The 14,299-nt window shown below is 39.0% G+C and overlaps 1 protein-coding gene across 1 annotated transcript in view; it reads left to right on the top strand.

Moving 5' to 3' along the window:
- Positions 1-14,299, top strand: part of atp13a1 (ATPase 13A1) — a 71,344-nt gene that overhangs the window by 32,596 nt on the left and 24,449 nt on the right. The window contains exons 13-16 of the mRNA XM_039770412.1: positions 6,246-6,403; positions 9,466-9,641; positions 11,598-11,708; positions 12,153-12,278. Coding sequence (XP_039626346.1) covers positions 6,246-6,403; positions 9,466-9,641; positions 11,598-11,708; positions 12,153-12,278 — 571 coding nt within the window. The remainder of the gene's footprint in view (positions 1-6,245; positions 6,404-9,465; positions 9,642-11,597; positions 11,709-12,152; positions 12,279-14,299) is intronic.

Here is a 14,299-nt window from a genome sequence, read left to right as displayed (position 1 = left end):
ATCACTCCTCTGCACTCCAACGCAATCTCACCTCTCTGACTTTGTCTCCCAACCGCCCAACTTGAGCTGACCCTCTAATGTCCTTGTTTCTAATCCTGTCCATCCTCGTCACACTCAATGCAAATCCTAGCATCTTTAACTCTGCCACCTCCAGCTCTGTCTCCTGTTTTCTGGTCAGTGCCACCGTCTCCAGCCCATATAACCCAGCTGGTCTCACTATCTTACTACCGTCCTGTAGACCTTTTCTTTCACTCTTGTTGGTACCCGTCTGTCACAAATCACTCCTGACACTCTTCTCCACCCATTCCACCCTGCCTTCACTCCCTTCTTCACTTCTCTTACACACTCCCCATTACTCTGAACTGTTGATCCCAAGTGTTTAAACTCATCCACCTTCACCAATTCTACCCTTTGCATCCTAGCCATTCCATTGACCTCTCAAGGATACATAATTTTTATTTGAATATCCTATTTTAATTAAGATCATATGCTGATGCAGTAGTAGTGAGTACTTTTACCATATAGCTGCAGCGACTCAGAGTTGTTGTTTGTAAGGTGCTTGCATGTTCTCACTATGTCCATGTAGGATTTTTCTAGGTGATCCAATTTAATCCCATGCTGAAAGACTTGTGTGTGGTAGGCAATTGTCAGTTTTCTTCTATCATCTGAGTTTGTGTATGTGTAACTGAAGAGGGGTCTTCTTGTTGTGTGCAAATGTTGACAGGAATAGTGAATGATAGGAATTTGAGATTAGGAGTATGTATGTAAATATCAATTGAATGCCAGGCTTTGCTTATTTTCCCTTGGTGTGCATCTGTTATGTAATGGTGAAATCAATAAATAAGAAATGAAGGACAGAAACAATATGAAAACAGGTCATGGAGACACATGCACACCAGCAAGTAGAATATTCACTTTGTTTCCAAATTGGGCTATTTGTGTGGTGACTCAGTGGTAAAATGTGGGTTAAAAAAATCCCAGGGGACAAAAAGTACAGATGAGAGGAAATTAATGTGAACTGCATTTAAGACAGAAGCGAGGAAGCACATCTTTACTCAAAGAGTTGTGGGAATCTGAAGAAAAACTAACAGGTATTAGAGTTTAATCAGAAACCTTGCAACGTTTAAGATGCATCTGGATGAGCAATTGGGACAGCTTAACTATAAGCTGAACAAGTAGGCTTGATGGGGTGAATAGCCTTCTATCATTGATCAAATTTTGCTTTTTCTTATGTCTGAAAGTGCTGTGTGTTAAGAGTCCTATCAGAGCTCAAAGGCTTGCATTCAGTTTTTTTCTTTACCAAAAATTTAGGATTTCCCTCCATAGTTGAAAGATGTGTCCTCCAATTGCATAGCTTCACTGAACTGTGCCCCAGTTTGAGAAAAGGTGCAGCCAACTAATCTATCATGTTTCGTGCCTTACACACTTTGCTGTATTTATGGACTTAGCCTCCCGATTAAGAAAGAAAAGAAAAAAAAAGTTTTGAAAGTGAATCGGAATTCAATTTGTGATGGTATTGACCAAGAACAGAAATAGACCATTAAATTGAAAGTTTCAAGGCAGAACCTGGAATCTGACCTGAGAAATTCATAAGAAAACAATACAAGGTAAATAAGGAATAAATTGAGTCTGTCTCAGAATGCTTCTGTTTTGTAACCTTATCCACTTTGTAGTGCACAACATTATTGAACAGGCATGAATTGGTATTTTATGCTTGACTTATTGGAGGAATTAGGGTAAAAAATGTGACACACATCTTTGCTTGCATAATGTCTTATCAGAACGTCCTGGGCCTTTCTCCTCTTTCTTTCCCATTTTAAGCCGTTTTCTTTTCGATGATGTGCTGCTTTTTTTCTCTGTTTTAGTAAGAGCTTATAATTAGCTGGGATATATTCATTATAGTAAAATTAACAGGACTCCATTCCAGAGCTGTTTTCTGCCCTGCACACGATGGGGGTCAGGGTAGGCTATGGTCTCCAGTGACCCTGAATTGGATTAAGGAGGGTTTGAGAATGCTGTATTATGATATCTGCATTAGGCCATATTTAACTTAACATGTTTCCTGCTAATTAAAAACAACCACCATGTTCCTTGGCCTGGTTTCATTCATGCTGCACTGACAGGCCAAATAAAGATAAAATATATAGTGAAAGACCTTGTGCTAAGATATTTTATCAACTATGAGTTGTAAAGATACAAGAACAAAGAGAATGTTTTGGGGCACCATTTGGCCAAACCCGTATATTCTAATCCATGTAAATGTGTAAAAAGCGTGTTGAGGAACAGCTGTTATGCTGTGTTGGGTGTGCCATCTACTGGCAAAAGTGAGAACACCATGGAAACAATTTATGGTTGGAGCATGCAGAAAAAAGATTTAGATTGTCTTAAAGTTCCAATCCACAAAGACCTACTAACACGGCCTTAAGCCACACTGGGACCTCATCCAGCACTGTTGGATTCCAAGTGGTTTGCTAGGCTGTAATCTTATGAAGTGGATTATAAACTGACAATCTTTAGTCAAACAACCAAGTAAAAGCCATACATTAGCTCACCCCACATTTGCAATTTTCTGTTTTAATTGTAAGCGCACTGCCTTGAGTTAAGCAGAGTGCTATAGCAAGTAGTTCCTACCATCTCACAATTCTTAGACGTCCATTCCATTTCTGGCCATGCTGCCTTATGTAAGGTTGGTTATTCTGTTCTGTGTTTGTGTGTATTATTCTACAAACTCCTGTTTTCAACTACAGTGAAAGACAGGCTGTGAGGTTGATCTGCAATTCTAAACTCCCTTTAGCCACAATACTCAGTAGTTTGCTTCCTACTTCCAAAATGGTGTTGAGTGCTTCCAGGCCTCTGTTATCCACTAGGTGTCCCAGGGAATGTTGTTCACTATTTGATTCAAAGAATTCTGGTGGAGTAACCTTATAGGTTTATAGGGACCTTATTGTCATGTGTACAGAGTTCAGTGACATGCTAATCAAAATGCCACTCCATGTTGCGATGATTCAGGAATATAACTACTTTTCCATTAAATGTCTATCTTCAGTTACGGTAGGAGAATTGTCATCTGTATAGAGTACAGTAAAACTCCTTTTTCTTTTTTTTGCCTATCCCACCAACATGTCCCCATGTAGCCTTTTCTGTTAAGAAATAAACAGATTTAATCTCTTATCCCCTCTCTAAACTCCAGGGGTGCATTTGGTTGATGCCAAACTACAGACAAGACTCGTAGATGCAGTTTGACATCTCAGTATATTGTCTGAGGGAAACTACTCTTGATTTATATTTGACAGTTTCCACAATGCACTGTCAAATTTTATTTGCCTATCTATTGCTTTTGTGCCTTTCATAGAGGTTTGTTCAAGATTCTGTCCCAGAGAAATGTTAGGTTTTTGTATTTTGTTATCTGAATCTGTCATCTGTTATCCTAATGCGTTACTTAATGGGGAAGAAGATGGTAGAGGGAATATTGGGCATTTGAAAATGAGGAAAATTAGAACGATATTGTACAAATAATTATATTACTGTCAGAAAAATTAATAATAATTAATTGGCCCAACTGTATTTGGGAAGCTAGTCAATTGCAGGGCCCACTCATGTCGTGCCAATTTGGATTCAACACTGTGATGAGCTGGCACTGCACCCTGAGTTTATTCCTGCTTTGCACTCAAAGCTTTTTGGATTAGCTCTGTCCCCTTGCCACTCAGAATTGGATTAAGTTGGTTTGAGAATGTTACATTATGTTAGAAAATGTAAGGAGAAAAACCGAAGAGTGGCAGTCTACATATATACAGTTACTAGGAGTGGAACTTAACCCAGAACTCTGGATTTGTGACATAGTACACCACCATGCTGCCCTCAGCTTTGACATTAAAAGATTTTATTAAGCTATTCATATCAGGAGCAATGCTTCTGCCGCAAATGATAACTTTAACTCACTCTTGGCATAAAAAATGGATTTGCACTATTTTAACTTTCTGATCTGAAATTCTTAAGTTCTTTGTACATATTGTTTGGTATACACTTCAACTTCTTCCTACCTTGATTTGTATTTGTATGGATAAATATTATTTTTTCATGCTTGTTATCCATCTGTCTTTTTTTTTTTTTTACACAATCTGCTTCCCATTTACAAGTTCTGAGTGCAATATCTATTAACCTGTTTCCTTTAACCAATTTTTCCAAGTCAAAGGAAGTTATGCTTAAGCTTTAAGCTTTATAAAGCCCTACTGAGGCCTCACATGGAGTAATGCATGCAGTTTGGGTTTTTGTGCTACAAGAAAAAACATAGTAGCATTAGAGAAAGTTCAAAGGCTAACTCCTTGTTTGAGAGGTGTGAGCTGTGAAGAGAGATTGACAGAATTGAAATGTTACCATTTAAGCAAACTGAGTGTAGGAGGTGAGATGAGCGAAGTATTTAAAATTAAAGGAACCAGTACAGTGGGTCCAGGTTGATACTTTAAAATGAGTTAATTAAGAACACGAGAATACTCTCTTGAAAACACACTGTTGGAAACTAGCATGTACATTTTGCCCAAATCTTAAAAGTTTTTCTTCACACAGAAAGCCACAGATATATGAAATAAAACAACAAGTAGTGTGGTTAGACAAAAGATGTTTAGGGTCTTTTAAAAGTCGACTTGATGTTATTTTGGAGGAATTTGGTGGACAGTATTGGTCAGTTAGCCTGGATACCCAAACTGCATACAGTACTCCAGATGAGGCCTCACCAGTGCGTTATAAAGCTTCAGCATAACCTCCTTGGACTTGTACTGCACGCGTCAGGGCGCTGTGTAACCTGAAATTCTGTCAGCCCTCTTAAGGGCTTCTGCACACTGTCTGGCAGTTGATAGTGTCAAGTCCACAACAACTCCTAAATCCTTCTCATAAGGTGTACTTTTAGATTTTTCAGACTTCCCGTTGTGTATTCAAACAAAACATTTTTACTTCGTACTTGTAATACTTTACATTTACTTACGTTAAATCTCACTTTGAAGCTTTCAGTGGATTCACAAACTTTTGGCATACCTGAACACGGTTTGTCTACTTTCGTGTGATGTCTGTATGTCAGGATGTGAGACAGTGGACATGATAGCTGATAAATGAATCTGTCCATTCAGATTAGCCTATGGTATTTTTACTACTAAAATTACAGCTTTATGCATTGACAGTTGTCAGATTTTTATTTGGTGGATTGCTTTTTACAATCTTGTCCACAGAACTCCTTGATGCATGGGTGCATTACAGCTCTCTCATGTACTGATGATAGGTGTATCATCCTGTAAAACCAATTGGCTTTCAGCTTCTCAGATCTGTTAGTGGTGACTTTAAATATTACCTCTCACCCCTGTATCAATATGTAGAAGCCTCATGTTTAAGTTGCCTGTGTTGCTGGAAAAAAAAAAAAAAACCTTTTTGAAATACCGTCTGCACTGCTTAAAAGAATTCTTGGGACCATATCTTTATTTGTGGGCTACAAGTGCAGGTGGAGATTGGAGAAATGCTGTCTTCCCGCTGCTGCTCAGATGCCTTCCGATGGCTCTTCTGACAAGCTAGCCAGTGAACACGCTGTCTTTGGACAAAGAAGCCCTTCATTGTTGGTCTGCAGGTGCAGGCCTTGCAGCTGGCAGCCGATCGCTCCATCCAAACAGATATGAAGGAGACGAGTGACGGGTCACCGATGAAGTTGTTGCTTCTGCATCCAACCCCTGTGTGACCCACCAATGTGAATAATTTCTTTCTTTTCTTACCTACCCCCTCCCTCCTTCACCACCTTGATATTTCATTAAGCTGGTGAATGCCTGCTGCACTTTGTGGCTGGCAGCATATTCTGCTTATCAGGTTTGAAGAGTGATGTACATCTAAACTTCTGCAGACTATGTAGGGATGCTGCGGCCGAGTGGCTATTGACACACACCAGCTTATTCAGGCTGTATGAGTGATGCATACTTGAGTGTGATGGTTGAAAGATTCTTAGTGCAGCTGTTCAGTCTTGAATATATTTCATTATTGAAGGTATGTATGCAATGTAGGGTCACTAGAATAAAGCAAGCATACTTCAGCACACAGTGTCCTGAGTGTAGTATACTGTATTAGTGTTCTCAGAAGAGATCAGTTCATAATGAGCAAGATTTGCACAATTCTACATACACTTGGTGTTCCTGGTTGTATCATTTTCCTGTGGGCTGGTGAGCAACATTGCAGCTGAAATACAATGTATAAATGACCTTCTATTCACCTTGCAGGGAAGGAAAGGAAGTGATGCCAGTGTCTGACATTCCTGTAGATACGCACAGGGTGGTGGCAACTTGCCATTCCCTAGTGCAGATGGATGATGGGACACTAGTGGGTGATCCGTTGGAGAAGGCCATGCTTACAGCTGTCGACTGGACCCTAACCAAAGGTACATGTGTTTCTAAGGTAGTGCTGGGAGGTATACCATTTCATACCGAAAACCGTTTTTTATTTTTGTTATGATATGGATTTTTCTTATACCACAGTACCGTTTTAAATAGCCTAAACAACGTTCGGAACATGGCACAGTGGGAAACTGTTTAAGGGGGGACCCGTTTCACTGCTAAACACGCATGCAACGAAGTGCATGCTTTAGTGGAGGTATTCAGCGGTGAAAATGGACAGAGAACATTCAAAAACTGAAGCTGTAGCAGACGATATAGTTGAACATGATGACACAGAAGAACTTTTGCCAAAAAAAGGAGGCGTGTCTGTTGTCTGGAGATAAAAGGTTTTAAAAGGTCAGATGTGGACCAAACAACTATTTACTGCAAATGCTGTCAAGCTAAAGTTGTCGCCAGAGGAGGCAACACGAGCAATTTGCTGCACCACCTTAGCCGCAAACATGCTCTGGTATACCATGAATGTATGGAACTAAGATTGGCACCCCACGTCCTCAGGTAAAGCTGAAAAAGCGAGAGGACACTCGAGTCAGACGTCACTTGTAGACGCGTTTGTTAGAGGTACTGCCTACGACAAAAAAAGCAAGGGGTGGATCGAGATAACCAACTCCATTACAATCCATATACACACGTGGACAAAATTGTTGGTACCCTTCAGTCAATGAAAGAAAAACTCAAAATGGTCACAGAAATAACTTTAATCTGACAAAAGTAGTAATAAATAAAAATTCTATGAAATTTAACCAATGAAAGTCAGACATTGATTTTCAACCATGCTTCAACAGAATTATTTAAAAAAATAAACTCATGAAACAGGCCTGGACAAAAATGATGGTACCCCTAACTTAATATTTTGTTGCACAACCTTTTGAGGCAATCACTGCAATCAAACGATTCCTGTAACTGTCAATGAGACTTCTGCACTTCTCAGCAGGTATTTTGGCCCACTCCTCATGAGCAAACTGCTCCAGTTGTCTCAGGTTTGAAGGGTGCCTTTTCCAGACGGCATGTTTCAGCTCTTTCCAAAGATGCTCAATAGGATTGAGGTCAGGGCTCATAGAAGGCCACTTTAGAATAGTCCAATGTTTTCCTCTTAGCCATTCTTGGGTGTTTTTAGCTGTATGTTTTGGGTCATTGTCCTGTTGCAAGACCCATGACCTGCGACTGAGACCAAGCTTTCTGACACTGGCCAGCACATTTCTCTCTAGAATCCCTTGATAGTCTTGAGATTTCATTGTACCCTGCACAGATTCAAGACACCCTGTGCCAGATGCAGCAAAGCAGCCCCAGAACATAACAGAGCCTCCTCCATGTTTCACAGAAGGGACAGTGTTCTTTTCTTGATATGCTTCATTTTTCCATCTGTGAACATAGAGCTGATGTGCCTTGGCAAAAAGTTCAATTTTTGTCTCATCTGTCCATAGGACATTCTCCCAGAACCTTTGTGGCTTGTCCACATGTAGTTTGGCAAATTCCAGTCTGGCTTTTTTATGATTTGTTTTCAACAATGGTGTCCTCCTTGGTCGTCTCCCATGAAGTCCACTTTGGCTCAAACAACGACGGATGGTGCGATCTGACACTGATGTTCCTTGAGCTTGAAGTTCAGCCTTTATCTTTGACATGCTTGTCTATAATTTTCTTTCTAAACTCCTGAGACAACTCTTTCCTTCGCTTCCTCTGGTCCATGTTGAGTGTGGTACACACCATGTCGCCAAACACAGTGACTACCTGGAGCCCTATATATAGGTCCACTGACTGATTACAAGATTGTAGACACCTGTGATGCTAATTAGTGGACACACCTTGGATTAACATGTCCCTTTGGTCATATTATTTTCAGTCTTTTCTAGGGGTACCATCATTTTTGTCCAGGCCTAAGTTTATTTTTTTAAATAATTCTGTTGAAGCATGGTTGAAAAGCAATGTCTGACTTTTATTAGTTAAATTTCATAGAATTTTTATTTATTATTACTTTTGTTAGATTAAAGTTATTTCTGTGACCATTTTGAGTTTTTCTTTCATTGACTGAAGGGTACCAACAATTTTGTCCACATGTGTAGCTAACATGTCAGTGGACAGGGATTGTTAACAGAAAGTGTAGTTGGTTTACAAAAAGTATTTACTATTTATTCCTTTTCTAAGACATGTTCAGTGCAATACAACTTTTGACAAGCATCTCTGGATATTTGACTAAGTCTAAATGCCTCTTTGGATGGTTGAAAATATGTTGTCAAAATTATAGTTCAAGTTGTTTGCAAAATTTGTTCAATAAAAATATATTTTGACTGCAACTGTCATGCAATGTGATTCCTTCTCTTCACTAGCGCCACCCCCTTGAAAACTATCACTTTATGGGGCCATGCAAACCTGCATAAATATGTGTGTGCACATTAAAATGTACAATTCTCATGACAGTGGAATAGGTTATTCTTAGCCAGTCTAGTGCAGTAATTGCAGTGGAAAATGTGGTTAAAATCCACTCATGCATGGGGAAAAAAATATTGTTGAATACCGTGAAACCGGTATAATTTTGAAAAATGCAGTAATATAGAATTTTGGTCCTACCGGCCAGCACTATTCTAAGGTATTTTCTGAGAAGTCAAGCAAAATGACACCTTTTATTGGCTAACTGAACAGATTGCAATATGCAAGCGTTCGAGGCAACTGAGGCCCCCTCTTCAGGCAGGTTGTATTTTCTGAAAGCTAACTGAGTGATGCACCTTTTCACCTTTCTTGGCTCCCCACTATGCCAGCACTTTAAATTATTATTCTAATTTTTAATTTAGCAAAAGCCTTCACCCAAGGCAGATTGTAAGCAAAAAATGCTCTGCGTACAATCTAAGTGACTTAAAACGACAACATTAATAAGCAATAGTAAAGAGAATTCAAAGAAGAGCAGATGAAATGAAGTGCTATGGATGAAAAAAACAAAACTTGTAGGATGGGCTCAGAACTTAAATATACTCACGCCATGTTGGCGCTGTCAGGTACATACAGCATTTATCTTCATCTTTTTTCTCTTTGCTTTGTCTTCCATGTCTGATTGCAGATGAAAAGGTATTTCCTCGCAGTATTAAAACTCAGGGTCTGAAGATTCATCAGCGTTTTCACTTCGCCAGTGCTCTAAAGAGGATGTCTGTTTTGGCGTCCTACGAGAAGATGGGCTCAAGCGACCTGTGTTACATCTCCACTGTCAAAGGTGCACCTGAGACACTTCACAGCATGGTGGGTCCTTAATTATTATTTTATTAATATTAACAAACATAGTGTATGCTAGGGTGGAACATTAGAAAGAGAGGTTGGGTGTCTTGCTACTTGGTATTTTATTACGTAAATAGGTCTTCTAAGGCATAATGATGGAAATTACCGTACTATTTTGCAAGAACATTTGCATTTATTTACATGACCGTTTAGTCCGTTGTTAAAATTTGTTTCAGAAGGTGGCATGGCACTACCTACCTTTCAGTTTTGCTACTATACAGCAAAATACACACAGAATAAAATAATGGAAATCAGCAGAAATTCAAGAATTCACACTGGCCTTGCTTACAATAGAAACAAACTGCTGTTCTAAGTCTTCCTTGTCTGCTGTGCTTTGTGCTTCACTCAATACTAACTACTGTCAATACCAGCAATCATGTCGTCCACGAGTTACTTAAAATATAGAACCAATGCAGGGCACAATTCAAAGAAGAAAAGTCTTATCTGTTGCTCCTATACATGATAGTCACTTTTTTCCACCTTCCGTAACCTTCTCTGTGTTTTAACTAACGGAAAATGCAAGGGGTTAAAACATAAAGATCTTTATATAAGATGACATATTTGCATCTTATGAACAAGTATGCACCAAATATTTTTGACGTTTAAACTGCAAATTCAGTTCTGGATTATATTGTACGATCTGAGTGTAAACTGTGTTGATTCAGATCAAAGTTTTTGTTTTGTAAAGTAGAAAAGCATCTTGCCTTTGATCCAGCTTAGATAGTTGTATAAAATCTGATGCAATGGCAACCGAGAGGATAACAGTGAATGCATATGGGAATTGAACAGATTTTTAAAATACTAATTGTTACTTTCTGTTCTTGTGTTGTGATCCATGAAAGAGGTACACAGATGAAGGAAATCATCAAAAGGAAATCCATCTATCCATACATTGCCTTAAACAACCAATCCAATAATAGGTCTGTTTGCAGCCATCTCAGTGGCATTGGCACAAGGCTGGAGGCAACTTTAGACAGAACACTTGGGCCTGTTTTAAAGTCAGTCAATGAGCAAACATGCATGTCTTTGGGCATTGGGAGAAAACATACAAAATCCAAACTGTTGCCTTTAAAGCAACTAAAGACTCTCATTTAAGGTTTAAAACTATCAAATGCCAATTATTTTCCTGGCCTTTCTTTTTCTGTTTTTTTTTTTCCTCCCACCTTCTTCAACATACATTCATACATTCAGCATTCTTCAACATTTTTGCTTTGTTAATTATTCTCTTGTTAAGTCTAATAGGGAGTTGTACATCTTTGACTAGCTAGGATTGTCACACTGTATTGTTAAGCCTTTAGCAAAATCTCATTGAATCACCCAGCATTGTGGTGCAGTACAGGGTGATATGGTCTGTGCTAAGCACCGACAGTAATACTTGGTTGAAATTCAAATTTCAATGTTTTTTGAGAGATTTAAGTGAAAAGCAATTGTTGATCTGATTGGTGTGAATGGCCTGCCCTTGTCAAAGCAAATCTTTTGTTTTTATTTTACTGAGCTGTTTAACTCCTATGGCTTCATCTACAGTATGCTGAAGGTTGGATGTCCAACTGGCTCTTGATTTCAACCTGAAGCCAAAAGTCTGAAGTTTTAGATATCGACACATATGTGAGCAAGTCATTAAATCTGTTTGAGCTGAATTTTGAGAGTTAAGGCACAATATTAAATTGCATAGTAGTTCATAGAGGCATTTACATCGGACTTTTAAACCACAGCATTGTCAGGTTAGCTTCTAACTCATCAAGCAAACCATTTATCATGCTTGTTTTATAAATAAATTAAAATATGTGAGAAAATGAATGTGATGTATTTTCATCTTGTAAGCCAATTTGGGTAATGGTATCTCCAAAATGTACAGTAATGATGAGCCTTAAAACTACATCACAGTAACATTTCTGGATATTTTTTGTGTTTTATTCTCAGTTTTCAGAATGCCCAGAAGATTACAATTCAGTTCATACAGAGATCTCCAGAGAAGGAGCCCGAGTGTTGGCATTGGGTTACAAAGAGCTTGGACACCTTACCCATCAACAAGTAAGTGATGGCAAAAAAAGAATAAATCTTTCCTTCTTGTGTGCTTTGATAGATACGGTGGTTGATAGCACAGGCTGCATAGGAGGTCAATCTTGACAGACCAGTTAGGGTTAGATGACCGCTAAGCAAGCAAAACTTGTGTTGAGGTCTAAAACATGCTAATGAAATAGCATCCCTCGTTTATGTGGGAAATTTTTCAAGTAAACTGTTGGAAGTCAAACCTCAACCTTTTATCCCTCCAGCTATAAATTGTTTTGCGGTATAAAAAGTGAAAGAGAAAAACATTACTGAAAGAAATGTTACTGTGTGTGTAAGATAAGAATCTGCAGAGGAAAGAGATTTGTTTGGAACGTTTTTTCATGAAAAGAGAAATTAAAAAATATATATATTTTAATAAGCTTGTGAGTGTGTGGCTTGTATATTCTTTCTCTCCCCTCTCTTTAGGTAAGAGAAATGTCAAGGGATGACCTGGAGTGCAATCTGAAGTTTGCTGGCTTCATAGTAGTGTCCTGTCCGCTCAAGTCCGACTCTAAAGCTGTTATCAAAGAAATTCAGAATGCATCACATCATGTAAGTATCTCCCTCAAATGGGCAGGGAAGTGAATATTATAAAATATATATAATTTATTTTATTGATATCTTAAAGATTACTTTAAAGTCATTCCACACAGATGCATATTGACTTGAGATTACAAAAGTACTGAATGTAAAATATTATTAATCTCAATAGACTAAACATTTTCACTAATTAACCTCCTTAGCGTTAGACCCGAGTATCACTCGGGCTGTGAAAACAGTACTAAAAGTTTTAGTCCCAAGTGTCACTTGAGCAACTGTATAAACGCGTGTCACATAAACATTAGACCCCAGGCTTACTCAGGCTGTAAAAGTACTAACGCGTTAGTCCTGAGCATTACTCAGCCAACGGGGTAGATGTCTTACGTAAGCGTCAGGTCCAAGCATTTCCCAGGCAATAGTGTAGACGCATCTTCTCCTAGCCTCATATAGGTGTCTTGTAAGAAATGTTTTTCAGCAGCCCAGGTGTTGCACACTCCTAACAGTGATACGAGCAGTGATGTTGAGGAGCCTCTCATCAGCAGTGATGACGAAGTGAATCTGTCTTCAGGAAATGAAATTGAAACGAGCTGTGAAATCAAAAGTGATTCTGACGAATCCAAAAGTGATGCTCGCTTTTGGGTTTCTGTTGACCCTACTTCAAATAAACCAGCACCTCCTTGTTTAGATTACGGGGGGCAGCCAGGAATAAAGGTCAATGTTAATGTTGAAAGCCAAGATCCTCTTACTTACATGAAGTTATTTCTTGATGATGACACGATGGAAAGAATCGTTGTTGAGACGAGCTGTTATGCTGAACAATGTCAGGTAAATGACCGTACACCTAAGCAGTTTTCCTGTTCAAAGATATACCACACAAAATACATATTTTGACAATATATACAGTATTAGCATCATTATTATTATTATTAAGTAATTTCATATTATTTTTATTTGTATCATTATTATAGTCCAAGTGTTGGAGTGTGCACAAGTGGGCCCTGTGATGGACTTGTGCACTTTTCAGAGTGTGCTTCAAACTTGCAACTGATGCTGTAGCTCCTGCAACCCCTTATAGTGTGTGTTTGTGTGTGTGTGTACACTGATGAGCCAAAATATTATGAGCAGTACTATATGAAGTAAATTACTTTATCTGTTTTGTAATAACAGTGCATGTCAAGGTCAGGGATATATTATCCAGTAAGCTGACATTAAGTTCTCCTAGTCGACGTGTTGAATGCCGGAGCCTGGGCAGGTGAAAAAACCTGAGTGAGTTTGATAAGGGCCAGATGACTGGGTCAGAGCATTTCCAAAACAGCAGGGCTTGTGGGGTCCTCCTGGTCAGACAAGGTAAGTACCTGTTGATAATGGTCATTGGAAGGAAAAACCAAAGACAGGTGTTGGGTGGCAAAGACACATTGATATGAGTGGTTAACAGGTGCTGTCTTGTTTGATCCGAAACAAAAAAATATCTGCTGTGGCACTAATTGCTAATAATTTTAATGATGATTATTGGAGTAATGTGTTACTACACACAGTGTTTCAAACCCTGCTGTGTATGTGACTGCTTAGCTCACTGGCTAGTCAGAGTGCCCATGCTAACCCATCTTCACTGTCAAAAGCACCAACAATGGGAGAGTGTCAAAACTGGACCTTGGATCAAAGGAAGAAGGTAGTCTGGTCCATCGATTTCTTGTTTTCTGTTCCATCACGTGAATAGATGAGTATGTCTGCGTTGTTTACCTGGGTAAGAGGTGGCATCAGGATGCACAGTGGGAAGAAGACAAACTGGTGGAGGGAGTGTGATGCATTAAACCCGGAGTTCAGGCTTTCATATGGATGTTAATCTCACGTTTTCCACTTACCTAAACATTGTTGTATACCACGAATTACCTCTCCAGGGCAATGGTATTCCTTGATGGAAGTGGCCTCTTTCAGCAGGTTAATGTGGCCCCCACCACATCATAATGCATCAATATACGGCATTGGATAAGCATCAAATTTGGAAACCTTATTTAAGCATCTAAAATCAATAC

This window comes from Polypterus senegalus, chromosome 12 (assembly GCF_016835505.1).
Source record: "Polypterus senegalus isolate Bchr_013 chromosome 12, ASM1683550v1, whole genome shotgun sequence".
Lineage (NCBI taxonomy): Eukaryota > Metazoa > Chordata > Cladistia > Polypteriformes > Polypteridae > Polypterus > Polypterus senegalus.
This window is presented reverse-complemented; position numbering and strand designations above follow the sequence as displayed.